We start from the raw sequence: 27,544 nt of genomic DNA on the forward strand, positions 1-27,544 counted from the left end.
TACCAGCTTTTTGCTGTTGTAAATGAGAGGCTGTCTCCCTGTTGTGCCTCCCATCTTGAGGTGGTAAACTGTGCTCCTGAGTGCCTGGTTTTCCCCAACACCCAAGACTTAGTGCTGCCTTTTCTATAAGCACAGCAGACTCAGAGGTTGTACAGGCTGTCAGCACACGTGAGCAGGTGAAGTAACGAGGGCTTGGGTTTATTTTTGAAAGCACCAAACAATGGCAAAGAAGTTGCCTTTGGTGCCTGTAAGCCTGCAGGTAGTGCTAAGGATCACTTCCTCTCTGGCACGGGTAGCTTACAGTTTTCTTCTAGTTGACAAGAAGGAAACTGAGGAATTTTCCAGTCCTTATTAGATTTTGCTTCAGGATTGTGACAGACTCCTCCAAAGTCCTTGGGGGTGTGTAAGGTAACTGATGGCTTTTGGGGAGATGGAGATCTGTGCAGGGACTTTTGAATGACTGCTGCTTCTTGGAGATCTAGACGGAGTTCTTGATTTTCTCCTCCTTGGTCTGTGACACAGCTCAGGGTTGCGTTTGGTGCTCTGTTTTCATCCAGAGTTCCTATCCAGGTTCCACAGATCTTAGGGAGTTCTGTGAAGGTGCTGGGACTGTCTCAGGAGGGAGTGACAGCAGCCAGACCCGTGCAAGGGCACAACCTGTGCCAGATGCTGCCCAGGAGGCACCAGGAAGTGGGGAAGGGGAGTCTGAGAGCTGATGGATGGATGAGCTGAGAGGGGGAGAGAAGACCCTGCAGTCAGGCTCTTCCTTAGCGTGACACAGCACAGCTCCTTGGGAAGGAGCTGGGGCAAGATTCATCTAAAGGAGAAGTGGCCTTTTTTCCCTTTTTCCCCAGAAAGGTGATTTTTTTCTTCCCTTGTTTTTCCATTCCTTTTTGCCCCTTCTCTCAAAAAGAAGAACCCAAACACAGTTGCTTGGTTCCTTCACAGAGCCGGGCTGGAGAGCACTGTGTCCTGCCTCGTACCCTCACCAGTTAAAGGTGTGGTGGTGGTATTGGTTGGGTTTGTTTGTATTTTTTCCCCAAGTTTTATCTCTTTTTCCCCTTCACTTAATCTGTTGATTTTTGATCTCTCCATTCCTCTCCCCTGGGAGGAAGAACTGTAAATAAGCAGGAGCCTCCTTGTCTCTCAAAATCAGTTTTCCTGCAGAATTCAGCTGTTTGTTGAAAAAGGGCATCTTCTCATGGCAAAAAAAAGCACCATTGCTTTGAAAAGCTAAACTAAACAACCCCCTTGTTTCAGCACAAGGAGTTCACCCTGGGAGAGGCTTTCCCTGCCGTGGGGTGTGCTGGCCCTTCCCCAGCCCCACGCCTGGGGGTCCTGCGCTCGGGGTGCCAGCGGCAGGCCCGTGCCCCTCTCTGCAGCAGCCTGCCCGCCGGTGAGGCCGCCCGCCAGGCTCCCGGAGCCTTTTATGTGCGAGTGGCCCGGTGGAGCTGCCGGTGGGGCTGTCGGCGGGAGCCTGATTGGTTCGGCACAGCCTCACCGTCGCTTCCAGGTTGGCGTTCCTCCTCCCGCACGCAGCCCAGGTAAAGCCTTCCCGCGACCCGGCACCTGGCCTCCCAGGATTAGCAACTCCCTCCGGCTCGCCTCTGCCTTCAGGGTTTTTTTTTACCCCCTCCCTTCCCCTGTCTTGATTATTTTTTTTCTCCCCACTCTTTTTTCTGTTTACATCTTCTTTTCCCCCCCAGCTCAGTTTGCCCCCGGGGGAGCCAGGGGCGCGGGAGGAATGAGCAGCGGGCTGCTGCTGCGCACCCCGCTCCCCGAGGACCCCTCGGCATTCACGCCCCTGAAGCCCGTCACCATGTCGGGGGAACCCACCGAGGATGCCCCTGTCTTTGAGGACATCAAACCCCTCTCCAGGCCCCTGGAAAACCCTCCCGACCTGGCACAGGTAAGGTGGAGGCCGTGGCTGTGCCGCGGGGCAGCGGGACGGGGCCGTTGGTGCCCGCTCAGGTGGAGTTGAGCTCAGGTTGCCCGCTGCCAACGCCAGCGTGGAGTTTCACTGAGCTTTGTTTTTCTGCTCTTTGCTGGAACACCTCGGTGGCTGTGTGTGCTCGTGCTTCCCCCTCTGCTGCATTTTCTCTTGGGCGTGTTGGGTTTCATTTTTTTTTCCCTTCTCCTTTTTTTCCCCCCTCCTGCCTTTCTTCCAAACACCCCGTGGCCCGTCTGGGAGCAGAGCCTGGGTTCTGCTCGCTCAGTTCCTCCACCCTGGGGCCAGCAAAGGCGGGGGTGCCGTGGGGCTCCGCGCCGTCGCCGTCCCTCAGCGTGTGGCGGGCGACGGGATCTGTCTGTGGCTGTGTGACAGGGTGGGGAAACGGGAGCTTCTCTATTGTAGTTGGTTGTGTGTATGGTTTCTGCGCCAGCCCGGAGGGGAGGAATGCTCCTTGAGATTCCCCAGCGGCGTCCCTCCCGCGTGCGCCGCAGCTAAAGCCCTGGATACGTGGCTTTGGGGTGTTGCTGCCCGTGTGCCCCTCTCGCACGCCCACTCTGTCCTGGGCTATGGCAGAAGCCTGTCTGAGCCCTGCTGCCCACCCTGGGCAAAGGAGACAGGCTCCTCGCCGGTGTTTTGGCTGACGGGCCGCTCATCCCACCTCAGAGAGCTTTCAGCTGCTCTTCCTGGTGGGAAGGGGCTGAGCCAGGCCTGCCCCAAGCCCGCTGCCGTGGCTTCAGCCCCTTCTTTCCTGGGAGACTGGGGTGAGCTGGGGCTCAGGGTGCCCGGCAGTGCGGGTGGCTAATGATTAACCGGGCGCCCCACGTCCCCAGCGCCATTTTGATTGGGATGGGAGGGCGGCTCTGGCCCCTCACTCCTCACCCCGACTGCCGATCCTCTGGGCCCTGCTGGCGGGGCATCCCCATGTCGGGTGGCTATGGTGTGGCACAGGGCAGGGCTCGGGGCTGTGCCTCTGCTGCTTCCCCCGTCCCAGCAGTGCAGATGTCAAAAGGGTCAGTTTTGGGGCCTTGTCCTTCAGAGGGAGCAGGGTCTCCATTGTTGTATTTCCATGTGACACCTTGGTGACCCGGCACCCACGGTGGCCCTGAGCGGTGGTCACAGATGTTGGGGTCAAAATGGGGGCAGAGGGCCATGCAGCACCCTCCTCCTGCCCCTGTGGTGGTCCTGGCTCAGAGCTTTTCCTTGTAACCCCAGGGCAGCTACAACCCCTGCTCATTCACACCGGATTTGGGAGATGTTCTTGTTCTGGTAGTAGCTCTTCAGAAAGGTCTGGGTTATCTCTGGGCCAGTCCTTGGTAGGTAAGGGCAGCAGCTCCCTGTTTGGTCTGGGAGGAGGGTGAGGCTTGCTTTCTCTCCATGTTTGCAGCCCTGGCTGTCAGGTGGGATTAGGTAGCGGCACTATCCTTGCTACCCTTCAAAGGGAAGAGGGGTTTCTCATCCCATTTTGGTCCCTGGAGCAATGACACCCCACTACTGGTTGCCCTGGGGTGGAGGCAGCCAAGGGTGGGGTGTAAAATAATGCCCTGTCCCTTATGTACAACGGTGTCCCTGGGAGGGAGGCTGGCGAGCTGCAGGGCTGGAGCTGAGCACGAGCCCACCCTTGCTCACTGGATCACCAGCTTAGCCCCCCACAGCTGCTTTGGGACTTTGCAAACCCACCCAGGGAGAAGTGTTTCTGGGTGGCAAACCCCTGACAGCCCAGGGCTGGACCCCACATCTCTGGGGAGGAGCCTTCCCCGTGTCTGTCCGCTGTCTCTTAGAATGCCAAAGGCTGTGGGGCTCGGAGAAGAGATGACAAAGAAGCTGCCCTAGTAGCTGGAGGGTGGAAAAGCTGGATGGCTGCACGTCTGGGAAAGCCTTTGCTCGGGAAGGTGTTTATCAGAGCAGTTTGACAAGACTTATGGAGAAGGCTGTGACCTGTCAGAGCTCTGGCTATCACCTGTGGGGCATTCCCTGCTGCTCCAGCTCTCCTCACTTCTGTCTGGCCCATTTCTGGCAAAGAAAGGAGCAAACTCGCAGCTAATCTCTTTATCTCGCTGGTTACAAAGGTTCCCCCCTCCCACCTCCTCAAATCCCTTTTCAAACAAGGGTGGGAGCTGGGAGCTATTTTCCTGTAAAGATTTTATTCCAGTCAGGTGGAAATGGATCTTTTGTGGAGTTTATGGTCAGTTTTTCCCTGTTCTCGGCCTTTTCAGTCACCCAGCCCCAGCTCAGAAACCAAGCAAAAAGAGAAAAAGGGAGAGAAAAGGGCTTGAGAGAACTTTTCCTTTCTGGTTTGAGTCAGATCAGACAGAATTTTTCCCTTTAAATCTCAAGAGGCCTATGCTAGAAGGAAAGTGAAAAAATAAGTGAAACCAAGAGCAAAGCCTGTCCAGGGAAGCGTTTCAGAAGGGGAGGAGAGGGTCCCTTTGCCTGGCTGTCAGGTACCGCCGGGTGAGTGAGGGGACACTGGGGCTGGCCTGCTGCTCCCTCCTTGTTGTTATTTGCTCTTCGGGTCTGGGGAGCCAAAGCAGCTCCCAGGCACCTTCTGGGATCATCTGCTGCATGTCAGATGGGTGACTGTCCCTCTGGGCTGGGCTTGGCCTCTCTGAGGATGAACTACCAAGTCCGTTCAGCCACCCTGTGCCTCCTGAGCTTTCTGCCATGGTGTTCCTCGGGTGTAAGTGTGGTCCTGGGTGGTGCAAGCCCAGTCCCTGCCCTCCTGTGAGAGCTGCCCCTGGGCAGGGAGCTGTGGTGATGGAAAGGGAGATGGTGAGAACAGACCCAGGTCTCCACAATCCAGGAGCTGTTCCTAGAAGGAATGTCATCAGTGTGGAGGGAAAGGAGACGACACTTCCCCTGCACCCTGCCCAACGCGTGTGGGACAGGAGCTGGCTCCTCATGGGCTTCCCTGCAGTTGAGAAGAGCAGAGGGGCTGGTGAGGGGAGGTGGAAGGAGCAGCCTGTGCTCGTCTCCATGGCTGGGTTTGCTACAATTAAGGTGGGGAGGAGGCTCTCAGGGATGTCATCCTGGCCACTGCCTCTCCTCAGGGATTCAAGGAAGGCAGCACCAGTCCCAGTGGCTGCACTGGCTGTGGATTCAGAGCTGCTGGCTACTGTTGGAGGGTCGTTTGGCTCTGCAGCACTGTTGAGTGAGGTCAGGACCTGGGAAGAGAGATGGACAAAACCTACAGCCTGTTCCCTGGTTTACCCCCCTGTCTACCTGTATCGGGAGCCCCAAGGGCAGTTGTGTGGAGACTGGTGGGCACCCAGTGAGGACAGAGGCTCTGCTGGGTGAGAAGGGAAGTCCTGGTGAGTGTGACTGAGGAGATAGCCCCAGGCTATCTCATTCTGCACTGCCTCTTTCCTTGGGTGTGCTATGCTGCTGCAAGGTGAGAAACAGTAGTGACAGTCTCCTGCTGTCCTCTAAGCCCAATTCCCACTCCAGAGGCAGTTCCTCACTCCTGTGCTTGGCACACCTCCCTTCTGCCCTGCCCAAGGGCTGGCTGGGGGGCTCCCAGAGGAAGAAAACAGCCCCAGCACCTCCCAGATTAGATGGTATCTAATGGTGATGTTCTCCAAGAGCTTTTCCTGTCACTTCAGATCCTCAGTACTGGAAATAGCATTTCCCAGGCCCTTTCAGTGGGGTGGATGTTGGTGCTGCAGTGTTCCTCTGACTGTGTTCTGGCAGGGATTTTGCTTCTGGTATCACAGGAGAAGCTGGTCCAAAGCATTTTCAGCTTTCCAGGCAATGCAGGGCTGTTTCAGTCCTGCCCTGTCCCTGCAAGGACGTGTGTGCCATGTTCTGCATCTCCTTGGCACGGACGTGGCTGTGCTGGGGCGATGACTAGATGGTGGGTCTCTCTCAGTCCAGGGATGGGCTTTCCTGCTGCATGGTGGCCCAGCATCTTGCAGAGCTTGGAACCAGGATGAGGAGCCTTGCTTATAGTTTGTCTGGGGGACAGGAAGGAATCCTGCTCCTCTATTTCTTACTAGAGCTGCAGAAGTGGGCAGCACGGCTGTCAAGGAGTGCGTTGTTTCCTTGGTCTGTCAGGAGTTGCATGCAGTGAATGAATTAAGCTCTTCTGCAGGGAAAGGAGAGGTGGTAGCTTTGGAGCCTGTAATGAGATGTTAACAGCCTGTTGTGGCTGGAGAGAGCAGAACCTGGGCATCTTTCTGCAGTTTAATGTCACTCCTTGAGTGCTCAGAGGGAACTGAAAATATTGTGTCTCTCCCGGGCTCCTCCTTGTGCTCAGCACGCTCAGGAGAAGGTCACACTGCTGAGTGTGGCCCCAGGTATGGGGACACCACAGACACAAGCTCAGTGGGTTTTCAAGTGGCAGTTTTCAGTCTGTGCCTGTGTTGAGGACAGGCCCTCAGCCTGCAGTGTTGTGGTGTGGAGGCACTTCCCTGCCCCTCTGCGCCGGACGTGGCTGGTGTGAGGACTCTGCTCAGGCTCTGCACCACCACTTGTAGGATGAGACATGGTTCACAGTGCTGGCCCTGTGCTGCTTCAGTCCTCACTCACCCACCCTCTGCTCCACCAGCTGAGCTCAGGCTTCTGCCAGCATCCCACAGGTACAAATGTGCAAACAGCTGTGGAAGTGGAGTGGGCTGGTCTGGTCAGATGAGAGTTCAGTGACTTGCTCCCTTCTTTCTCTTCTGCTACTCAGTCCACATAATGTGCTTTTGTAGGTAGTGTGAGGTCATGGTTGTCTACTCCCTCTTGGGTGTCTGGGGTGATCTCCTCCCAGGGATGCTCCTGCCTTTGCAGAAGGGCTCAAAGCCATCCATGCATTCTACAGAAGTGTGCAAAATTGATTTTCAAAGGGTGCTGGGAGCCTGGTCAGGCTTGAGGGGTATGCAGAAACAGATTGGTGACAGAGAGGTGTCAAGTTCAAGGCTGGGCAAGGAGGAATGGGCTCACCTGATCCCTCCTGGCACAAGTCAAGACGATGGGTTGGCTGCTGGTGTGGCTGAGCCCTGTGTGGCCTCTGGCTTAGAGGCATCTCAGGAGGGAGGGATCCTTTTGGGCTGTTTTGCTTTGTGATGAGCTAGAGCCTGATGCTTTCAGGACCAGCCCACAGATTTGCAAGTCTGATGGAGGTGTCTGTGAGGCCACAGGACACGAAGCTGGAGTCCTGGGAGTAGGGGGGAGTGGTGGCCCCACTGCGGGTCTCATCCTCTTGTGGGAGTGGGTCCAAAGTCAGTGGGGAGCTTGCTACTGCTCAGCAGGCCTGGGATAAAAGTGGTGCTCCTGGTGAGCCAGAGGTGGGGAAATTGGGGGGATCTCAGCCACAGTGTCTGTTTTAGTGCTGTTTCCCCGCCAATGGGCAGGTTTCCCCGGCTGCGTGCGCAAGCGCTGCTGGAAGCAGCCAAGGCGTAGGATGAAACGGCCGAACTTTGAGCTTCCTGAAGCACAATGGCTTTGTCCTGGTGGTACAAAGGCTGATTGTTCTGCTTAGGGGAAGTTTGGCCCGGCAAGGTGGGGAGAGGGAGAAAGGGACAGTGCTAAGAGGGAAACAGCTTAGGGGTCTGCTGCTCCTCCTCCTGCATGGCCCTCGCTCCAATCCGTTTTACACTTGCTGGCATGGGAGGGGTTACAAATGAGTTAGAGAAGCACATTGTGGAGTTGTGTGGCTTTTTTTGGATGCTGGGAAGGCAGCTATTTAAGGGAGGAACACAGGGGATTAGGGCTCCATAACAAAAGCAACGGGTTTCCCTTTATCTGTCTTCCTGAGTGGTGTGTGGGAAGCAAACAGTCATCTGAAGTTACTCACGAAGGGCTCAGGTAATGCATTGCTGGCCGGTGCATCATCAACTGTGAATTTTCCCCTCTCAAACCTGTTTGGTCAGCTACCTACGCTATTTTGTTCTCCTTCCCTGGTCCAGTGAGTTCTTTTATCTAACCCATCCACTGCAAATAATCACACTTACAACCGTCTTGTTAGCTGAGCCCCTTGATTAGAATATTTGCTTTTCTTGTGCTCCATTGGTGAATTACATGAGTCACAGGGTACAGCTGGTGTTTGGGGATTGGATAACTAATGTTTACAATTCAGATGTTCTCAGAACTTGAGCTAGCATGAAAACTCTGGAAAAAAAAAACCCCATGGGCTGTTTACCACATCAAAGAGGTTCAGCCCCTTCCAAGCTCAGGTTGAAACTCAAACAAAGAATCTTTCATGAAGTTCAGAAATGCTTGGAGAATGCTTTGAAAATTAGTGGCTTTTGATTTTCTCTTTTTTTATTTAATGCAATGGGGACCTTCAAGTTTCCACCAAGGGCAGGATTTGCAAGTAGTAAAATGCATGTCATGACCTTGCTCCTTGGAGCATTCCCAAGACGAGCAAGAGAAGAGAGTGGCAAGAAATTGCTCCCGGTATTGCTGCTCTGAAAACACAGGTACTTATCACTTGCAGGGGAAAAGAATATCATCCCTCTGTTATCATGTCTATCCCATCTAAGGCAATTTGTTTCCTGAATCTGAACCCATCCTGGACAGGGTAGAGATATGTGGGTACCTACTCACCAGCCAGCCCAGCCCATCGTTTTAGTGCTGCCTGTACATCACTGTTTTCCATCTGGCTGCTCCTCCAGGATGGTTTAGGGAGCTGCACCCAGGGGCAGAGGAATGAAACTGAAAATCCTTCTCACCATGAACAGAAGGTTTGATGGTGCCCTCTGAGATGTGGAAATAACTCGAGTTTGTTGAACTGAATGGAAAAGCTGAGGTGTCTCCTCTCCCCGACTGATCATGGTTTAGAACGTAACGTTTTATCCTGAGTGACTGTCAATATCTGGTGTTTATGTTGTTTGTGCTTTTGGGAGAACTCAAAATCATTAGTGTGGCTGTTTGACATCACCCCTGGGTCACAACAAGTGTCACAGGGGCTGGAAAACCCCAGGCTCCAAAATGCTCTGGCTGGAGCTTCTCCAGGGCTTGGTGCCTTCTCCACTGAACTGTCAGTTGTCCATCATCAGCTGGTGCCATAATCAGCTTCTCTTCATTAACAGCAACTGGCAATTCATTTCTACACAGGCAAAATGTGGAAAGAGAGGGTTTAAGGTGAAGGGAATGGATCTTGAAGAAACTCTTTGAAGGTTTCTGCTCCCAGGCTAACAGAAGGACCCTCCTGGCAGCACAGACACTGGAAATACATCGGGTGGCATGCCATGGCAGAAGAGGCTTGACTCTGGCAGTGTCTTCTTGGCCTTGTACTGTGCCAGGTGCTGTGCAAGCTCAGAGGAAAGAAGTTGGCCCAAAGACCTACTCTCTCAAGCCCAATATTTTCACCTGCCCTGGGGTTTGGTTTGCTTTGCTGACTGGTTTGCTGAGGAAGCTGAAGGGCCACAAGGTTGGTGGGACCTGCCATCCGCATGTGTAACCTGAGGTGTGGGGAGTACTGGGTTTGCCTTGTGCCTTGTGCTAGGAAGAATGGGCTTTGGGGCCTGTTTTATCACTTGCTGAATGCCAGGAGGACTTCACAAGCCCCAGCAAGCAGTGGATGACTCACTCTGCCTTTGTCAGACCGTGCCCTGGGAATCTGCTTCTTTTCTTCTGATCAGAGGAGGTGATGAGTGTGAGCTTTTAGATGGCTTGAGTGAGGCTGAGTGAATCCCCCCCCATAACCCTTCTGGGGAAGCTCCCTAAGAGCTCTAACAGCCTCTCCCATGTCACACTTGGTTCAAGACCCCTGCCATAGATGTGTAACCAGAGGGGAGCTGGAAGGCTCAAGGACAACCCCAGTGTCCTATGTCCATGCAATAGTTAGAAACAGGTGGATAAATTTGTGCTGGGGTTGCACTTGGTTGTTCTGCAATCGGGGAAAGCACTGCAGAGCTACTGCAACATCAGCCTGGGACCCTCATCTGGACCTGTCTACGGCCAGGTGGGCTGCACGTGTTCAGTAAGGCCTGGAGATGGTGCAGCTGGTTCTCCAGCTCCTAGTGATTTTTCAGTCCATGGATGCCTTTATTCTTTTGAAAGGTTTCTGCTTGCTCTCTTAAAGCTTGCTGGAGCCTGGCTGCTCCCAACTGTTCCTCTTCCAGGCACTTGACCTTGGAGTTGGATTGAGGGTGTCTTTCCTGGTTTCTTTGGCCTCTGGGATTGCTGACTGTAGTGGCATGGTTTCTGTGATAAATAACCCAGGTAGATTGCCTTTGAGTGAGTCTTTATCAGTTGTCAGAGGAAAGGAATAGCAAACAGAGTCAGCAAGTCTGCTGGAAGTGTTGCTGCCTACTGGCTCAGCCAGAGGCCACCCAACCTCCCAGCTGCCCACATCTGCTTTGAGGGTGACTCTTTGGCCTCAAGGAAATTCCTTGTTTCTGAGAGGTGATAATTACCTTGGGTAGTTCAAACACAAGGGCACAAAAGAGCACCAGAATAACCCTCCAGAGCAGCATGTCTCAGCTCCTGGGCCATTCATGAGCTCCTGGCAGAAGCCTGGAGAAAGGATGTATCTTTGACCTGCCTCAGGAGCTGCTCTGCTGGAAAAGTGTGACAGCTCCACACTGGAAAGCTAGTGGGATAGATCACCTCTGGCAGCCTTCTCCATGGACTCCAGACAGCACTTGCACTGGGACTTCAGCTCAGGTGCCCACTTTCCAGGTGGCTAAAATGAAGATGACTCTTGCCCCACCGCATGTTTACAGACAGCTGAATGCTTTGAGGGCAGCACTAGTTTCTTGAAGTTGCTCCTAACTTCTTGGAGAGAGAGCAGGCAGAAGAGTCTGCCCAGGGCTTTCTGCAGCCCAGCACCCACCTACTTAAGCACAGAGTTCAGCTCTGCCACCTGCAACGGTGCTTTGTTTCTTTCCAGCAAGTAAACATTTGGCCCTGTGTGTACTTGAAAGGAAGAGTCCTGGGGGTTTCTTTGCTAATCCCGTTTTGCAGAGAGTTCCAGAAGACTTGAGGAACAAACAGAAAATAACGTCGATCGAGGTCAATATCAAGACCAAATGATCAGGGAAACAAATATTTACTCAGGTCAATATTTAACTAGGAGACAATAAATGCTGATATTGAACCAAATCTGTATATAAATATGCTCTATTTATAATGTGTGCCTTTAAAGGGCTACTGCCAGGTACTTGCCATGGGTTTTGATTGATGATTATCCTCCCCATTGTTTGCTGATTCCCTTGGAGGCTGGAGTTTCATGCAGGTGCATGTATGAGAAAGGCTGTACTGTGCAATCCCAGGGCCCAGACAACGGGTAGAACCATTGTGCCACGCACGCCTGTGCTCAGGGAGGGCTCCTCACCCCGAGGAGGGACACCCAGGCCCCTGAAATGGGCATCCCACCAGCCCCCCAACCCTTGAATCCCCCCCGGGGATGGCTGTGAACAGGAGCCTGAGGCCCTGCTGGGAAGGGGGCAAGTGGGCTCAGTGCCCCCCATGTCACTGGGCAGGATGGGACGGCTGTGGCCAGACACAGTGCTTGAAGCTCATGAGTAGCATCACAGAATCCTTTCGTTTGGAAAAGACCTTTAAGATCTTCAAGTCCAACCATTAACCCAACACTGCCAGGGCTGCTGCTAAACCTTGTCCCAAAGCACTGAAGAAACCCCCTTCCCCCCCCTCCCTCCCCCGTGACCGCTCCCTCAGCCAACTTTACAAGCTGGTTGCCTGTTTAGCAAACATTGATTTCTCTCCCTGTTCTCAGCTGCTGCCCGTGTGGTGACAACATCTGATGTTTCTATGGCAGTTTGTTATTTATCAACTTCAGATTAGAAAGCATTTTATCATGGGAAAGACAGGTCCCTGCTCCTGCCTGGACAGCCCGGGGTGCCCTGTGCCCTGGCCACTGCTGGTGCTTGATTCCTGGCAGAATGGCACACTTGGCTCAAACACCCTTTTCTCTTTTTTTTTTTTCCCCTTGTGTCCTCCTAAGAAATGTTTGTCTTGGACTCTGTGTTTGTTGATCAATGTCCTGATAACACCTCACCCTCCCTTTGACAATACCTGAAGGAGGGCAAGAAGTTTCCAAGGCAGGAGGTTCCTACAGGGTTTATGAAAACTGGCAGATGGTGGAAGGGGAAGACTCAAGTCAGTGCCCATTAGTCACAGGTGAATCCGCTCTGGGGGAAGCAGGGCTTCATTGTCTGCTTTCTTCATGGAGCAACTGGCTTGTGGAGCTGGGTTCTTTACAGAATCCATCTCTCTCAGAGGCTGCTGGTATTACCTTTCCTTCTGGGGAATTTCAGTGGCCAGGTCCCAGGTTTGGATGTGCTGCTGTGGAGTGTAACATGGTCCTGCTGGGCCAGTGACACAAATTGGTGTCTAATGGCCTTGTCTGGGGTGGGCAAAGTGCTCATTCTGACCCCTTTCCCTGATTGTCTTTTCTTGTCTTTCTTTTCTGTGGCAAGTTGAAAAAAAAAAACCCTTCTCTGTGTTCAGAAATAGATATTATGACTCTGAGGGGAAAATACCCCAGGAGTTTGGTGCTTTTACAGTATGAAAAGCTATCCTTGAATTCCCCTTGGACAAACCAAAGATCCCAGTGTGAACTCCTCTTTGCTCACTTTGCCTGAGCTGCTCTCCTGTGACAGCTGCTGGAGCTCCTGTCGATGCTGCTGGTGCAGTCTGGGGCAGGGCTGCCTCCAGACCTTTATCTCACCCTCATCTCTGGTGATTGCAATGATGGCATCACTAATGACTGCAGGGCAAACTGAGACACCAAAGCCACTAAATAACCAGTGGCTTTTCAGCTCAAAGGCCCTGGAGGCTTGCTTCATCAAGTCATGTTGCAGTACTGCGATGAACTTGCAGTATTGAGATGAACTGAGCTCCATGGCGACGTGGTGCATTCAGTTCTTCTCAAAAAGGGAAGAAAAGGGTTAATTCCCTGCCCGTGGCTGGCAGACAGTGAGAAAGGGATAATTGTTCCAGGTCATGGCTCTCTCCTGTGTCCTCAGCTGCCCTCTCCAGAGTGGCCTGGGGCAGGGCTGCAGCCTGCTGCCAGCACCCTTCGGGGCTGGCCACGGCAGAGGATCAGTGGCCAAAGAGCTTCCTCCTGCAGGGCACGCCTTGCTTCCTTTGTAACCCTGCTGCTTACCATGGCAGGTCTTGAAAGCAGACAGCTGACAGAGCAGAGGAGTTTGCTGGTCTCCTGGTTGACCCAAAATAAGTGATCCAGCAGCTGGACTTGTGGGCTTAAGCATTAGAATTATAGAATGGTGGGGGTTGGAAGGGCCCTGCAGAGCTGCTCCAGCCCAAGGCCCTGCTAAAGCAGGTTCCCCTCTCTCAGGGGGCACAGGAACGTGTCCAGGTGGGTTTGGAAACCTCCTGAGAAGGAGCCTCCACACCCTCCCTGGGCAGCCTGGGCCAGGGCTCCCTCACCTCAGCACCAAAGGCGTTTCTCTTCCTTTTTCAGCAGAACTGTCTGTGTTCCAGCTGATGTACATTGCCCCTTGTCCTGCCACTGGCCACCGCAGAAAAAAGTGTTGTCCCCTCCTGCTCACATCCACCCTTTAGGGACATGGAAGTGTTGATGAGGTGCCATTACCTGTGAAGGGGCTTGTCTGGAACATGTAGGTGCTTCTGAAGCTGTTTCTTCCAGTTGATGAGGATGATGGGACACAGCTTTCAATCCCCAAACCCTTGTAGCTCTGACCTGGCTGATTTCATGTTTAAGTTTTTTGTCATGCTTCCAGGTATGAAGACCACGTGGAGACCAGTGGCTCTCCCGTGATGAAAGCTCTCAGCACTCCCAGCCTGTTGGCACTGTCATCTATTATGACCTTGCAAGGAATATCCTCCACTTAGATGCGACTCCCAGAATATGAACACCCTAAGAGTGGGAAAACTGAGTCCATGGAGTTAGTTTTGCTGGTTTTCTGTGTGAGAGAGGATAGCTTGAGCTGTTTTCTAGTCCTTGCTGGTCAGACTGACCAGCCTGGCAATGTGTGTGTGACTCCAAAGTGGGAGGGTGAGAAAAGCCTTCACATCAGTCTTGTTGAACTGGAGAAATGGTTGAGGTTGTGATGGCTGTGGAGGAGAAAATGGACACAGTGGGAGCGAGCAGGCAGCAGCAGCTGCAGGGTGTGAAAGGAGAATGGTGCATAGGCTGATGCTGAACACACAGAGGCAGATCAATACTGTTTCAAGAACTGGAGATAACTCCCCCCTTCATTGGTGCAGCTCTGCCCTCGTGCTGCCTACCAACCCGTGGTAGGCAACTGCATCCCACCCCCATCTCGTGGGTGACACTGTAGGGATCTGCCCGCTGACAGGGTGGGCAGCTCAGGGTCCAGGGGCTGGGGAGGGGGCTGGGGAAGAGGGAGGTGAAGCCCTCCATGGCTGGGGGTGGTTGGGGAGGCCTATGGGGGATGGAGAAGCTGCTCCACTAACCCATCCCTGTCTGCCCCACAGCTGCACCCCATGAGGATGGAACAGCGGATGCCACCCCTCATTCTCGAGGTGAAGTGCTTTCCTCATCCCTCCCTCTGCATGTTTCTGGCCCCACTGGTGAGAGGTACCACTAAAGCCCCACAGAGATGGAACTTGGGCTGCCCCTCACCCACATCCACTGACAGGGACATGGAGGTGTTCCTCCTGCCCAGGCTGCCTCTGTCTGAGCTACACAGGCCCCGGGTGGTCTACAGTCTCCTTTGTGGCTCCTGTGTGTCCACTAAGTGGATCCCCATGACTGAAAGGAGCAGTGAGAGACAGACACCTGTATTGGGACACTTGAGTTGGGTCCCACCTCAATGTGTCAGCAGCTGGTCACCCCAGTTGTGCCGACCAGTCGAGGGGATGTGTTGGGATGGAGCATTGGCTGGAGGGGCTTAGGACAATGGCTTGGTGTTAGGTGTCAGCACCGGCTCTGGTACTTGCTGGGCATTTCTGAGCTATGAACAAGCAAAGCTGAGCCTTGTGGAGGCTGTGTAAGGGTCTGTGGTGCAGTCAATCTGGATTCCAGCAGAGTGGGACACTCATTGTTCTTTCCCACACAGCCCAGTGGGGCTGTAGCCTCAGACAGGGCTGGTAGCCTCTCCTGTCTGGTGAAAGCCCAGTGCTTCTGCTCTGCTGACCAGCTACCCCTTAATGCACCCTTTCCCCAGGCCCCCAGCGCTGCTCGGGAGCAGCAGTGGATTTATCAGGCTTTAATGGAATGCCAAGGAAAAGACTTTTCTTTGCAGGTAGAGGTGGTTATGGGAGAAAAGGAGTCTGGGAGACATTAAACAGGGGGACTCTGGCTGAGAATTCAGGTTTTGGATCCAAAATGAGGGCTCTCCAGGCCTTTGTACATTTAATATATCTGTCTGGTCACCTGCTGCATAAGGACTCCCTGGAGTTAGAGGTTGAGACTTTCCCTTGGGAACTGAAGGTGAGAAAGTTAAATGCTAGAGATAAGGGAAGTGTAGAAGTAAAAAAGATCCAACACCTTCCCCCTGCCCCCACTCCTGGCAAGTGGGTCGTTTCATTGCTCAGGTATGTGTGGCATTTGGAGCCGCTGGTACTGCCTAGAGCGAGCTGGCTCCTGAGGGGAGCAGCACGGTGCCAGTGAGCGCAGAGGGAAGGGGCTGCAGGCTTCAGCTCCAAAGCCTTGATGTGGTTCTCCCTTGCGTAGGAGCCCAAACTTGGACACTGCAAGGGGTAGCAGAGAAGAAGTTGGGGTTTTGGACCCATGAGGACTGAGTTGATGGTCTCTGATTCTCTTCCCTGCTGTTGTCTCAGCTTTGGGGTATTCCTGAGCAAGCGTTTCCTCACTGGAGCATGGATGTGACAGCACGATGGCTCCGAGATCAGCCAACACTCAGCCTTCTTTGAGGAGGCCAGGGACTTCTCAGGGCGATGGGGATTTATAGCACAGGGCACACACACCCCCCCAGCCCCCAGTGCAGTGAGCACAGAGTAGCACCCAGTGCCAGTGCAGCTGCTGGGAGCTGCCAGCCGTGCGGCAGGAGAGGGTGTGCTTGTGGCACGCAGCCGTGGCTGGGTGGCAGCCAGCCTGCCCGTGCCATGCCAGGCTGGCTTGCAGAGCTGCACAGGCTGTTTGGGTTCGCTGGAAGGTGACAGGTTTCGCTGGAAAGGGCGAGGAAGCCGCCTGGGTCCCAGCCAGCTTTGTGGAGAGCGGTGCAGTTGCGGGAGGGATGACTTTGGCCCGTTGCACTCCAGTGACATAGTTCAGAGCTGTAAAAGCCTCGGCTCAAGCGTGCAGGGTGTGGGGTGAGATCAGCTCGCTTTCCTGAAGTGCTCTGTGGGTTCTGCCAGGGAAACCCAGTGGTTTTGCCAGCTCCTCTACATATGAATGAGTCTATGAGGGCTTTGCAATGAGCCTGACACATGGATAACCACATAATTAAAGGCTGTAGCTTTATAGAAGAGCATTAGTGCTGGTATCTTTAACCACAGAGAGCAGAACTTGAGTCATCAAACGCCAGGGGATGAATTTCCTAGCAGATTGCTCCATCAGGTTGCTGAAGGATTGGGCCTGGATCCAGTGGGATGCAGCACCAGGAGTGAACCAGGAGGGGAAGAAACTTGGCACGCAGTGACTGAGCTCCAGGCCCTGTTAGCTCAGAGGACCCAGGCTTGTAAAAACAGAACCCAAACTAAACCAAAGGTTAGGTGAAGGCTGAGTCACTTTACCAAGACAGTAGTAATATCCCTGGCAGATTCCATTTTAGGCTCACAGTCCACTGAATTAGTGTGAGCACCGCTTAGATTTCCAGGGCTAGAGCTCAAATTATTCTTAATCAGTTCAAAGATATCGTCCTAGAATATTCTCAGTCAGAGATATCACCCTTGAGTAAGATGCAATACATCTCAGGCTGTTGTGCTTTAAGGAGACCAGAGTCAGCATGTCTGAGGTGGGCTGCAGATCCAGCATGCCCAAAGCCTGAGGCAGACTGGAGCAGGAGTTCTGATTTCACCTCATTCCTCCTGTTTAAAATTCACTTTCTTTTTATGACCGAAGCTTTGTATCTAAACCTTGGCACTTCTCAGGCCCTGTTTCCCTCATAACTGCATCCTCTGCCCATTATCAGTGCAGACAGGTAGGAGGGGAGTGGGACAAAGGACAGTGATTCACTTCTGAGAAGTCTGTGGCTGAGTCAGAGATGAGCTAAATCACCTCAGCTGAGACTCCTGGGCCCTCTCACTGCTCCATTTCCTGCCAGCTTAAGTTCTGGATGACTGTCTGACACCCACCACCAGCGTGTCCAGGTCGTTCCTCACAAGCTCTCCTGTCTGTGTTTTGCTGTAGGCACGGTCTGAAATGGACAAGTACCTTTCAAACGAGATGCCCCCCATCCCAATGATCCCAGACAAGAAGTACCGCCGGGAGAGTGCCTCGGTGGTGGACGAGTTCTTCTCCACAGAGAAGTCTCCTTCCGCTCCCTACAGCGTCAACATCAACGTCATCCTGCCCGACACCACGCACCTGCGCACCGGCCTCTACCGGCCCCCCAAGCCCCTGACACCCTTCCCACAGATCAAAACAGAGCCGGGCACCAGCTTCGCCCAGCCCTGCTCCTCTGCCTCCGGCTCCACGCAGACCCTGCCCGACTTCACCAGCGTCTTCAGCATGCCCCAGTCCGTGGCAGTGAACAACATCTTCATCAAGCAGGAGGTGCCCTCGGAGATCCCGCTGCCCGCCAACCCTCCGCAGCTGTACCAGCTGCCGCTGGGCAGCAGCAGCGCCGAGCTTCCCCCGCTGACGGCCTCCTCCAGCAGCACCACGGCCATCAGCAGCCTCGGCGCCCACAACACTGTCTCCAGCGTGGTCCACAGAGCCGTCCAGCCGGCAGGGCCGGTGAAGCAGTACCCACATGTCTCCCAGGGACAGGGAAACTTCAGCATCTCAGGGCAGTTCTACCCTGCTCCAGGGATGAACCTGCCCCCTTCGCCCCCCAACTCGCAGCCAGGCAGCCCGGAAAATCAGCCTGAGCTCATCAACACCATCTCTCCCCCACCATCCTATGAAGCCACTTTTGGACTGAAGTTGGTCCAGTCATCCCAGGTCCCCCCAGGCCCCAACGGCCTTGGGACCCTCTCCCAAGGGCACGTTGTCATGCAGCCTCCCAAGTACAACAGGCGCAACAACCCCGAGCTGGAGAAAAGGAGGATCCACCACTGTGATTACCCAGGTGAGCTCATGGTGGAGGCACCAGCTTGGCTTTGGAGGGGCTGAGGGCTGCGTTGGGCCTCTGCAGGAGTTGCAGCTGAAATCACTTTGCAAGATGCAGGGAGCTGTGGAGCTGGGTGGAGAGGCCCAGGGAAATGGGGGTCCTACCACTGCCAAGGGAGCAGAAGGGGCCCAGCCTGCCTGTGCTGGCTGATGCCTTTTTATCTCCCTTTCCTCTTCTGACTCTGGCAAAAGTAAACGTGGTTCTGACAGGCAGAGAGCTCCTGCCACACACAGGGGTGTTTCTCTTGCCTTAGCTGCCCGTTTCACTTGGCTCCTGCTCGACCCAGAGCAGCCAAGTGGTCTCTGTGGGTGAAATGTGAGCTTCCTACCCCTGACCTTTCCTTTCCCCGTCTCCTATAAGAAAAGGCAAACCATCAAGTAATTTCCATGAGCGGTCTTTACAGTCTCTCTCTGTAGCCCCAGTTCTCTTCCTCTGTGAGCTGAATCTGAGTTGCATCCTTCAGTGGCTTCATGTGCTGCTTTAGGATGATGTGGAAAGGCATTTTGAGGTGGTGATTATCCAAACGTGTCCATCCAAAGCCCCAGGTTGCCTTGGCAGGAGAAGATCTTGCAGGGTTTCCTGCAGTGTGGACAGACAGCTTGTGGAACCTACAGCTGCAGACCCTCATTCATGCTGCATGGGAGAGAAGCAGTTGTGTCCCTAGAGAGAAACCCCTGTGAGGGTGACAGAGCAGTGGCACAGGCTGCCCAGAGGGGTTGTGGAGTCTCCTTCCTTGGAGGTCTTCAAGACCCGCCTGGACATGTTCCTATGTGACCTGATCTAGGTGACCCTGCTTCTGCAGGGGGGTTGGACTAGATGATCTCTAAAGGTCCCTTCCAACCCCTACCATTCTATGATTCTATGAAACCAGTGTAAGAGCCTGGAAATCACCAGTCCTTGTGCTGGGACACACACCTTCTGCTTCCTGGGCCAGGCCCCAGTCATAGAGCTGTTGGGGATTAGCAAACAGTTTTCCTGTGGGGGTGTGTGAACTGAGGAAAGTCATTTCCTAACTGCCTCCTGCAAGATTTATGTGCCCTTCTCGTGGCACAAGAGAGGCTGTAGTACTGTCTAGCCCAGGTCCTGTCTCCAGCAGTGACCCAAGGAAGTACATAAGAATAGGGCACGTTTAGAGAGATCTCTCTGTGCTGAGACCTTCCCACCCTCTGGCAACCTGTAGATCAGGGATTTCCTGAGCCAGAAGCTGCACCCATGTTCTTGTGGTTAACACCTTCTGCTGATTTTTTTTTTACCTTCTGCTGGTCACAGGGGAAGATAGATTCAGGGTGTAAGTGGAGCACTGCTCTGAGACAAACCCCTCTGCTCTTCTCAGAGCAAGAGCCTCATCCTGATGGCTGCAGAGCTCGCCTGTGCTCGGCAGGGTTTTAACCTGCATCAAAAACCCAACCCTGCAACAACCTGCACTGAATAAACACCATGTGGCTGGATAGTGTGTACGTGCAGGGACAGGGGAGGGCTTCTCCTAATCCTCCACACTGAGGTTCAGCTGGAGGTGAAACCAGTCAGGATGGGTGGCAGGGGCAGCAAGTCTGTGGGAGGGAGCAGCAGGAGGCATGCCCAGCTGACACCAGTGACAGGAGACAGGCCCAGCTCATACCAGTGACAGGAGGCATGCCCAGGTCACACCGGTGACAGGAGACAGGCCCAGTTCTCACCAGTGTCTGGGACAACAGGGGAGTCCTGTTTGCAAAGCCCTGATCCAAGTTTCCAGGTGGTGACCCCAGCACTTTTTTCTCATGGGGAAATGAAGCTGAGCTCAGCTATGCCTTGTGCTCCTCCGTGCTGCTACCTCTGGCTTTGGGATCTGCTCTGGCTGCTTGTGCCTGTGCCCAGCCCAGAGGCAGTCCTTGGACACATGCATTCTCATCTCTCTCCCAAATGTGAGGGGCCTCTGAGGCTTCAGAGCATTAGAAACAAAACTGAATTGGGTCACCAACCCTTATCCTTCCTACCACAAGGAGGGGAAAGGCAGACAGCTGCTCCTGCAGCTCCTGAACAGGGCAAGACAGAGAGCTGATCTGCAAGAGGTTTCTTTAGGCTAAGTGGAAACACTGGAACAGAAAATGTGACTAGATTGCTTATGCAGGTCATGAAAATGCAAATCTGTATTGTAATATATTTGTCAAAACACAATGAAGCAAGGCCATAAAGGCAGCATGAGCTTCCCTAAGCTTTGTCGAACAGAAATGAGGAACCAGCAGTGATTCATTTTGAGATGTCTGTTGTTAAAACTTCTCCCAAAGTCCCAGTATTTCTGCCAAGAGCCTTTCTTTGATTAAACCTGTTGTTGCTGATCTTCTGAAAAAACCCTTCCCACTGGCTTTGTTCTGGATCCTGAAAGCCAAGCTGTGGCTCCACAGCATACCTGGTGTTTCCTGCTTCCTGGAATGGCTTCTTCCATATTTGCTGGGGCTATTACAAGGTCCATCTTCCCTCCAGCCCTGCAGTCGTGACATGGGTTATGTCTGGAATCCAGAAAGACAAATGCCAGCACAAAGCCATCAGCTAATGCTGGAGAATTTAATGGTTTCATCCTGCCTCGAAGGAAGGCTGAGGAAAGGGAGATTTGAAAGTCAGTGCCTGGCTCTTTCACTGACTCTCCCCTTCAGTTCCCAACACAATGCCCATGGGTGTCAGGATTGTGTGGCAAAAGATGGATGTTGTACAGGTCTGTCTTGGGGCGCAAATGCTCTTTAGTTACTGCTGAAACTGCCCAGATACAGCCAGGCTTATTTGCATAGTTACCCCAAGTCCTTTTCAGGCCTTCTCTATCCCTAACCCCAAATAGAAACGGTCTCCATTTGTTTGAGCCCCTTTCTCACAGGGAAGTTGCCTCTTTTCTGTTTTTTCCTCAGGTTGCTCAAAAGTTTATACCAAGAGCTCCCACTTGAAGGCCCATCAGAGGACTCACACAGGTAAGGACTCAGCTTTGGCAGGAGGCCGCGCTGCTGACACTGGGCCCGTCAGTGAAGGCCATAATAGCCTTAGTGTAGGGAGGTTACTGGGGTAGGGAGCACAGCTGGGTCTGTTGATGATGACATTCAAAACCAGTTCAATGGCTACACTGCTTTATAGTGACTGGACACTGCTGTGTGTACATTCCAAACCCACCTGGACGAGTTCCTGTGTGACCCACTCTGGGTGGTCCTGCTCTGGCAGGGAGATTGGACTGGATGAGCTTTCAAGGTCTCTTCCTGTCCTGGACATTCTGTGATTCTGTGATACTCACTTGCCTTCTGGAAGGTTGCTCTGGAATTTAGGAGAGCTCTTGGAGGTTCTTGAGTCAATGGGTTGGGAGGCAGAAATGCCCCCAAAACCTGTCGCTGAGTTCTTCCTTTGAGATCTCTCAAATCTAAGCTGGCTCTGATCCTGCTTAGCCTACAGAAAGATTGTGTAAAGGCCACGTGGTGCACAGATCTGATCTCTGAGGAGACAAGGGCTGTCTCTCTGACATCAAGCACCCTTGTAAGAGAGGAAGGAACCTTTCATATCTCCCCATGTACCAGCCACGCAGACCACTCACCCCCAGAGCTTGTCCCCTTAGCAGCTGCCAGTGGTGTGTGGCTGGAGCTGCTGAAGCCAGGGCGTATGGAAGGTCTGTGCCCTCAGCCTGAGGGCAAAGGTGCCGTGGGCTGCCCTTGCTTGTGTAAACGGGGTCACTAGCACAGAGCAGCTCCCACCACCGCCAGCTTTGCCGGGCTAAACCTAGCTCAGTGGCACTTGTGCATTCAAGCACAGGCCTTCTCATTACGGCATTTATTATACCTGAAACTTTATCAGATCCCCAGGTAGTCCAGGAACCATCAGTGCCCTCATAAATCTCTTTTATAGAAGGGCTGATCTTTACCGAAAGCAATTAAGCGGGCCCAGAGTTCACTTTTCTTTTTTATTAACAACGAACAAAACCCATCCTGAGGCTGGGAATCGGCTCTTGCACTTGGCTCCGTTCCGTTTTCCTCTTATCAGACCTTCGAACAAACCAGCAAAGGATTTTGCTTTGTGCATGAGGCACAATATTTCTTTGGCTTGCTCTGGGTAGGAGCAGGCTGGAGAACAACACGGAAGGGGTGGAAGAAAGGAACAGGAAGGACATTGTCCCAGCGCTGAGGGCTGGGTGGTGATAAGCGTTTGTCACAACAACAGTCTGTATTCAGGGCTACGGCAGAATGAAGTATCTCTTTTCCTGTTCCGCTCCGAGCTGAGACGGGCACTGTCCCAGAGATGTATCCAGGCAAACTTGCGTGGGTTTTGAACCCAATAAAATGTAGTAATTTTTCCAGGTTTCCCAGTAATTGAGCTGGAAAAGCAAAGTCTGTTTGCCTCCTGTTTCACTTGCAGTAAGAAGGGAGGGCAGAGAGGCGAGGGAGGACGTGACTCGAGGAGTCGAGAAAGCTAGTGGCGTGTGAGGCGGGTAAAAAGAAGGGAATCCAAACCAGAGACACATCTGCAGGCAGGCTCAGGGGGTCTGTGACTAACATTTGAAGTCTCGTGTTCTGCTTTCGAGGCCTCGGCCTCACAGAGCCCGTCCCAGCCCCTCCAGCTCCCTGTGCTGCGCCAGCCCCATCGCTGGAAGGGTTAACGCCGCCCTTTCTCTCTGTTCCTCACCTGATGGCAGCCGGGCCCAGAAGTAGATGATCTCTAAGATCTTTTCTTGTGGTTTGCCCGTTGCTATGAGCTGGGTCGTATTCATCTCCTGGAGACACCATTCATTTCCTGGGTGCCATTGTGAGATTAAATATATAACCCAGTGGCTGCCGAGCCGCTTCCCAGGGGCTGGGAACACCACTCGGGGCCCTTTGTTTGAGCTTGTCCTGCCGTGCTGTCCTGGGAGATGGAGCCAGCTCCTGGGACAATGGAAAGCATTTTGTTTCTACCCTGGAGTTCAACCTGTTATTGTTTGAAACTAAAGGGCCTTGGTGGGGTTGACCCAGCCAGGTCACCTGCCTGGGACGATGTCTGTGGCTGCGCAACGTAAATCCCAACGCCTTTGTCTTGGCTCGTTAATGCCACCCCCGAGATGCCCTAAAACATCCAGAGTGCTGCTTGTAAACTGACTTTCTCTGTTTACCTGAGCCATAAAAAATTCCCCTCTCTCCTCCCTGTGGTGCAGAGTCCAGGGGCTTTTTGAGGAGCGGGCCGTGGGCTTGGTGCCCTGTCAGTGCTTTCCCATCCCATCTGCTGCGTGCACACCACCATAGATCTCACTGGGGCTGAATGTTTTCCAGTTTCCCAGCCTCAATCCACAGCTCAGGGGCTGCAGGGAGGAAAGGCCCTTCTCGGGGAGACGTGTCAGAGCAGGCCACACATGCCTGTGCACGCACGCTGCGTGGCTACGTGCCTCCGTGCTGCTGCGGTGCGCTCGGCAATTGGCCGATGCAAAGGGTAAATATTTGAGGTCGAGGAAGTCAGCACATTCCCTGAACTCTGCCTGCTTGTTCAGGCTGTTAAGAGCGAGGGCTAATATTTGAGAGCACCGCACCCATGCGCGGCAGAGGGCCGCAGCCAGGCCTTCGGCTCTCCCACCGCCACACGCAGGCACCTGGAAGTGGGCACCGTGGGCTTTTCCAGCCCAGTTCCCAGCTGGCTGAGAGGCTGCACAGTGTTAATTGAGTTCAGTTTGAGAAGAGGTGTGTATGGGCAGGAGGAGGGGGAGAGGACAGAGGCATTACGTCACCCAACAGGCTGTGAAGGAAACAAGGAGTTTCATGTTTTGCAGGGCAGAGAGTGTCAGATGGTGGTTTCAGAGATGAGAGGCTTTGAGGGAGATTTATCCAGTATAGCCCCCTGCTTCCTCCTGATGCTCCCACTTGTCTGAGCAGCAACACTTCCCATAGGAATTTTTGGCTTTTTAGTTAAGAGAAAACCAAAAAGAACTCAGGATTTTTTTTTTCTTAGCCAGAAATGCTTCAAAATGCATCAGGAACTCAAACAGCACTAGAAACCAAACTGAGGGAGGCACGTGGACAAGACCTGGCTATTGCAGCTCAGCGCTCTCACGTTCCTTCAGTGGCTGCTGACTGTGTAGCCACATCGGTGCCATAAAGCATCAGTGTGACCACAAGCCCTGTTCTGCTGTGGGACAGAAGGACAGAAGCCCTGTTCTGCCTTCCAAGGAGGATGGGCACTTCTGAGAGGCTGGGATGGGTGCTTGTGAGCCTGGGGTGGGTATTTAGGAGTCCAGGTTGGTGTTTAGGAGCCTGGGGCGGGTGCTTGGGAGCCCAGGCATGTGTGTGGCAGGGCTGTGCTCTGCCTCTGACCCGTGGCTCTTCCCTCAGGTGAGAAGCCCTACAAGTGCACGTGGGAAGGCTGCGACTGGCGCTTCGCCCGCTCGGACGAGCTGACCCGGCACTATCGGAAGCACACGGGCGCCAAACCCTTCAAGTGCCTGGCCTGCGGCCGCTGCTTCTCCCGCTCTGACCATCTGGCTCTCCACATGAAGCGGCACCAGAACTAGGAGCCACCTACTTTTTGCCACTTCTCCAAGAGCAGCTGAAACTCTTTGTTTTCTTTCTTGAGGGGCCTCTCCTCTCCTCACACGTAGGAACAAACCCACGCCGTGGTCAGGCAGCGGGGCAGGAGTGGTGAACAAGCCCCCTCTGCCAGCCCCGTCCTCAGCTGTTCCTGGTTTTAAATGAAATTGCATTCAAAAAGAGTTATTATTACAGACTGATGCCATGAAGAGGCTCCCAGCAGCACTGGGGTGATGCACCTTGCATTCCAAAGGGCTTTCTTCCAGCAAACCTGCTGTTTATCTGTCACTCGGGAGCAACTGTCTTCTGTGTCTCAAGCTCTGTGGGACATCTTCCCTTTTGGTGAGACCAAGGAGGGTTGTGACAGGTTGGCAGCCTGACTACATGGGAGAGCTCTCGCTTCAACGTGTCCACGTGATCCTCTTGGACTGCCCCATGGCAAGGCTGTGGATCTGGCCCCCTGCCCCGTGACAAAGCCGTGGATGTGGCACCTCTGACAGGAGCACAGGCCCAGGGCTCTTTGGGTTGACAATCCCAGTCTCTGTGGGGGCGTAGAAGAAAAGGCGTGTGACAAACTCACCCGACGTGCCTCAGAGCAAGGGACAGCACAAAAGCAGGTGACAAAAGCCATCAGCTGTGTTGCGTGGAGCCCACCTCGGGGCTGCACAGCGCTGCCCTGCTCGGCCAGGTTTTTTGGTTATGTCCTTAGCATTTCTGCTTCCAAGATGAATTTTGACTTCAGATGTCCCTGGGAGGACCAGTGTGGGTCCTGAAGTTACCCAGGGGACTGCAAAAACAGCCACTGACAAAGCTCTGGTTCCCCAGAACACGCTGTAGCACGTGCCTTTCTCCAAAAAGCACCGGGCAGGCTCTGCTGCTGCCCCGAGCAGGGTCAGTCATTGCCAATCACACCAACCTTTTGCTGTTGCCATTTCATATGTTCAGACAGAAAGGGAGAGAAAAAAAAAAGGAAAAGAAATTTTTGCAACAAATTCCAATCAATCCTGCTGTTCAGATTGAAATCATGGTACTACCTCACAGGCTCAGAGCCTTGGGCTCCCCACAGCTCTCGTCTTCTGTGGGCTGCTGCAGCACGTGGGGCACAGCAGCCACTCTTCAGACTCTAGCTGAGATTAAACTTAGGCAGAAGAACACCCAGGCCATGCCAGTTGAAACAGCAGCTGTGCAGTAATAGGTAAATGGGGAAGAAATAATGGGCCTGGTGCCTTACAATATTGATTTCCCCCACAGCACCCTCCTCTTTTATTCTCTCCTGCTGAAAACTGCAACAAAGCTCCTGTTCGTCCTTTGCCTCAGGTAAATAGAACTGATTTCACGTGGGTGGTGTGGCATGGCAGGACAGGAGGGCAGGGAGGGTTTGGGGAGTGGTGTGGGCTTTGGGGTAGATGATGTGCCTGGGGCTGGTGAGCCCTTTCTGCAGCTCTTTGGCAAGAAACTTCCTCCTTTCTCCATGCCACCGGAGAGGTGGGAATGGAGAGGTGAAGTGAGGATTTTTCACGATGGTGAATGGGAAGGGCTTTCCAGAGCTCAGCACTGGGGTCTTTGCCTGGCTGGAGGGTTTGATGACCCCTCTTGACACCAAGTTCACTTGAGGATTGGGGTCTGGCTTGTACAGCAGCTTTGGCTGACCACGTGTGTGTGTTCTCCATGGCCTTTTCCCAGCTCTCATTGCTGCTTGTCACAGCTGATGGGTTTGATGGACCAGATGGGCTCGTTTGCCACCCTATTGACTGTGGGGTCTGGCTTCTCTTCAGAACAGAGCAGGACCCTCTCAATGCCACCACTGGGACATGGGCTGCTGCTTTCTCCCACCTCACCTTGGAGGTTGGGTTGAACCATCTGAGAGTGTGCAGTGCTATCTCCCTCTGAAGAATGGGGGCTTAGAAGCCTGGAGGCCTCGGCTGGGTGAGCCCTCCCACCTCTTTTTGGGTTTGTTTGAGATGGAAACCTTCCCTTTTCCCCTGCCTCCCATTCCCATCTCTCCTGCTGTGCCGATGGGGCCCAAAACCTGTTCACTGAAAACCAGTACAAAGCCCAACCAGCCCACAGGCAGCTTGAAATCTGAGGGCAACTGGAAATCATTTCCTGATGATCTGGGGTTTTTTTTAACTACAGGAAGAAAGAAAAGCATCTGTTCCTCCTCACATAGCCTCTATGTGTGTGTATATATATATATATATATATATATTTTTATCTGTAATTTGTTTTGTAATTTGATGGGGCAGCAGAGGAAGAAATGTCTGAGCAACCCCCCTGCCCCCAGCCCAGCAGGGCCTCCCGCTCAGCACGCAAAGCACACACATGCAAATGTGTCACTGGTGCAAAGGCAGCACACTGAAACCAAAACCCCCTGAAAGGCAGAAGGAAAAAAAACCCAGCCAGCTCTAGTTTTATGTGTGCAGAAGCAGAAGGGCCTCCAGCCTTGAGCTTCACGGCAGCTCTGGGCAGCGTTTGCTGGGGATGGAGCAGAGCCCTGCTCTGCAACGGGGACTCGGAGCCAAGAGAAGGTCTCCTGGGACTTTTGGGTGATGAGGACATTGGGAGAGGTTTCCAGGCCCTGGGAGGCTGTGGGAGCCTGGATTGTAGCAGGGGAAATGATCTAACTGTCGCTGTAAATAGGCTGAGAGCCGCGTGGTGCTTCGCGGGGGTCGCTCACTGTCCGAGATGGACACGATGTGAAAGAAAAGGAAATAATTGGGACCTGGAAAACTTGGGTGGAAGGTTTATTTTTCTGGTGATGCTTTTGTTTGTTACATACTCCCCTGTCCCCACCTCTCCCTCCCCAGAAATCCCTTACAACTATTAATCTATCTGATATTTTGTAATAAAATGTTATCCTGTGGAGATGTGATCTTGCTTCTGTTCCCTCCCACTGCAGATGCTCTTTTTGCCCCTGGTGCCTATGTGCTGATTTTACAGGCTTAAGAAAAGGGAGGGGGGGGGGA

At 53.4% G+C, this 27,544-nt stretch overlaps 1 protein-coding gene across 2 annotated transcripts; it reads left to right on the top strand.

Moving 5' to 3' along the window:
* The first annotated feature begins 1,523 nt into the window (after window positions 1-1,523).
* Window positions 1,524-27,443, top strand: LOC104550245 (Krueppel-like factor 5). 2 transcript variants are annotated; one of them, XM_062006911.1, is made up of 6 exons: window positions 1,524-1,544; window positions 1,707-1,909; window positions 14,324-14,371; window positions 17,163-18,045; window positions 20,964-21,023; window positions 24,384-27,443. In XM_062006911.1, exons 2-6 carry the CDS (start codon window positions 1,745-1,747, stop codon window positions 24,560-24,562), a joined length of 1,335 nt encoding a protein of 444 aa, XP_061862895.1. In that variant the 5' UTR covers window positions 1,524-1,544; window positions 1,707-1,744; the 3' UTR covers window positions 24,563-27,443. The 2 variants fall into 2 exon arrangements, with proteins under 2 accessions (XP_061862895.1, XP_061862896.1); XM_062006912.1 differs by lacking the exons at window positions 1,524-1,544; window positions 14,324-14,371 and having other exon boundaries at window positions 1,545-1,909.
* Window positions 27,444-27,544: the final 101 nt, after the last annotated feature.

Source organism: Colius striatus, chromosome 13 (assembly GCF_028858725.1).
Source record: "Colius striatus isolate bColStr4 chromosome 13, bColStr4.1.hap1, whole genome shotgun sequence".
Taxonomy (NCBI): Eukaryota; Metazoa; Chordata; class Aves; order Coliiformes; family Coliidae; genus Colius; species Colius striatus.

Excerpts from the sequence above, each read along its gene's own strand:
- LOC104550245 (XM_062006911.1), top strand. The coding sequence starts at position 1,745 with ATGAGCAGCGGGCTGCTGCTGCGCACCCCGCTCCCCGAGGACCCCTCG. Across the intron at positions 1,910-14,323 it reads ACCCTCCCGACCTGGCACAG|CTGCACCCCATGAGGATGGA; the intron begins GTAAGGTGGAGG and ends TCTGCCCCACAG. Across the intron at positions 18,046-20,963 it reads CCACCACTGTGATTACCCAG|GTTGCTCAAAAGTTTATACC; the intron begins GTGAGCTCATGG and ends TTTTTTCCTCAG.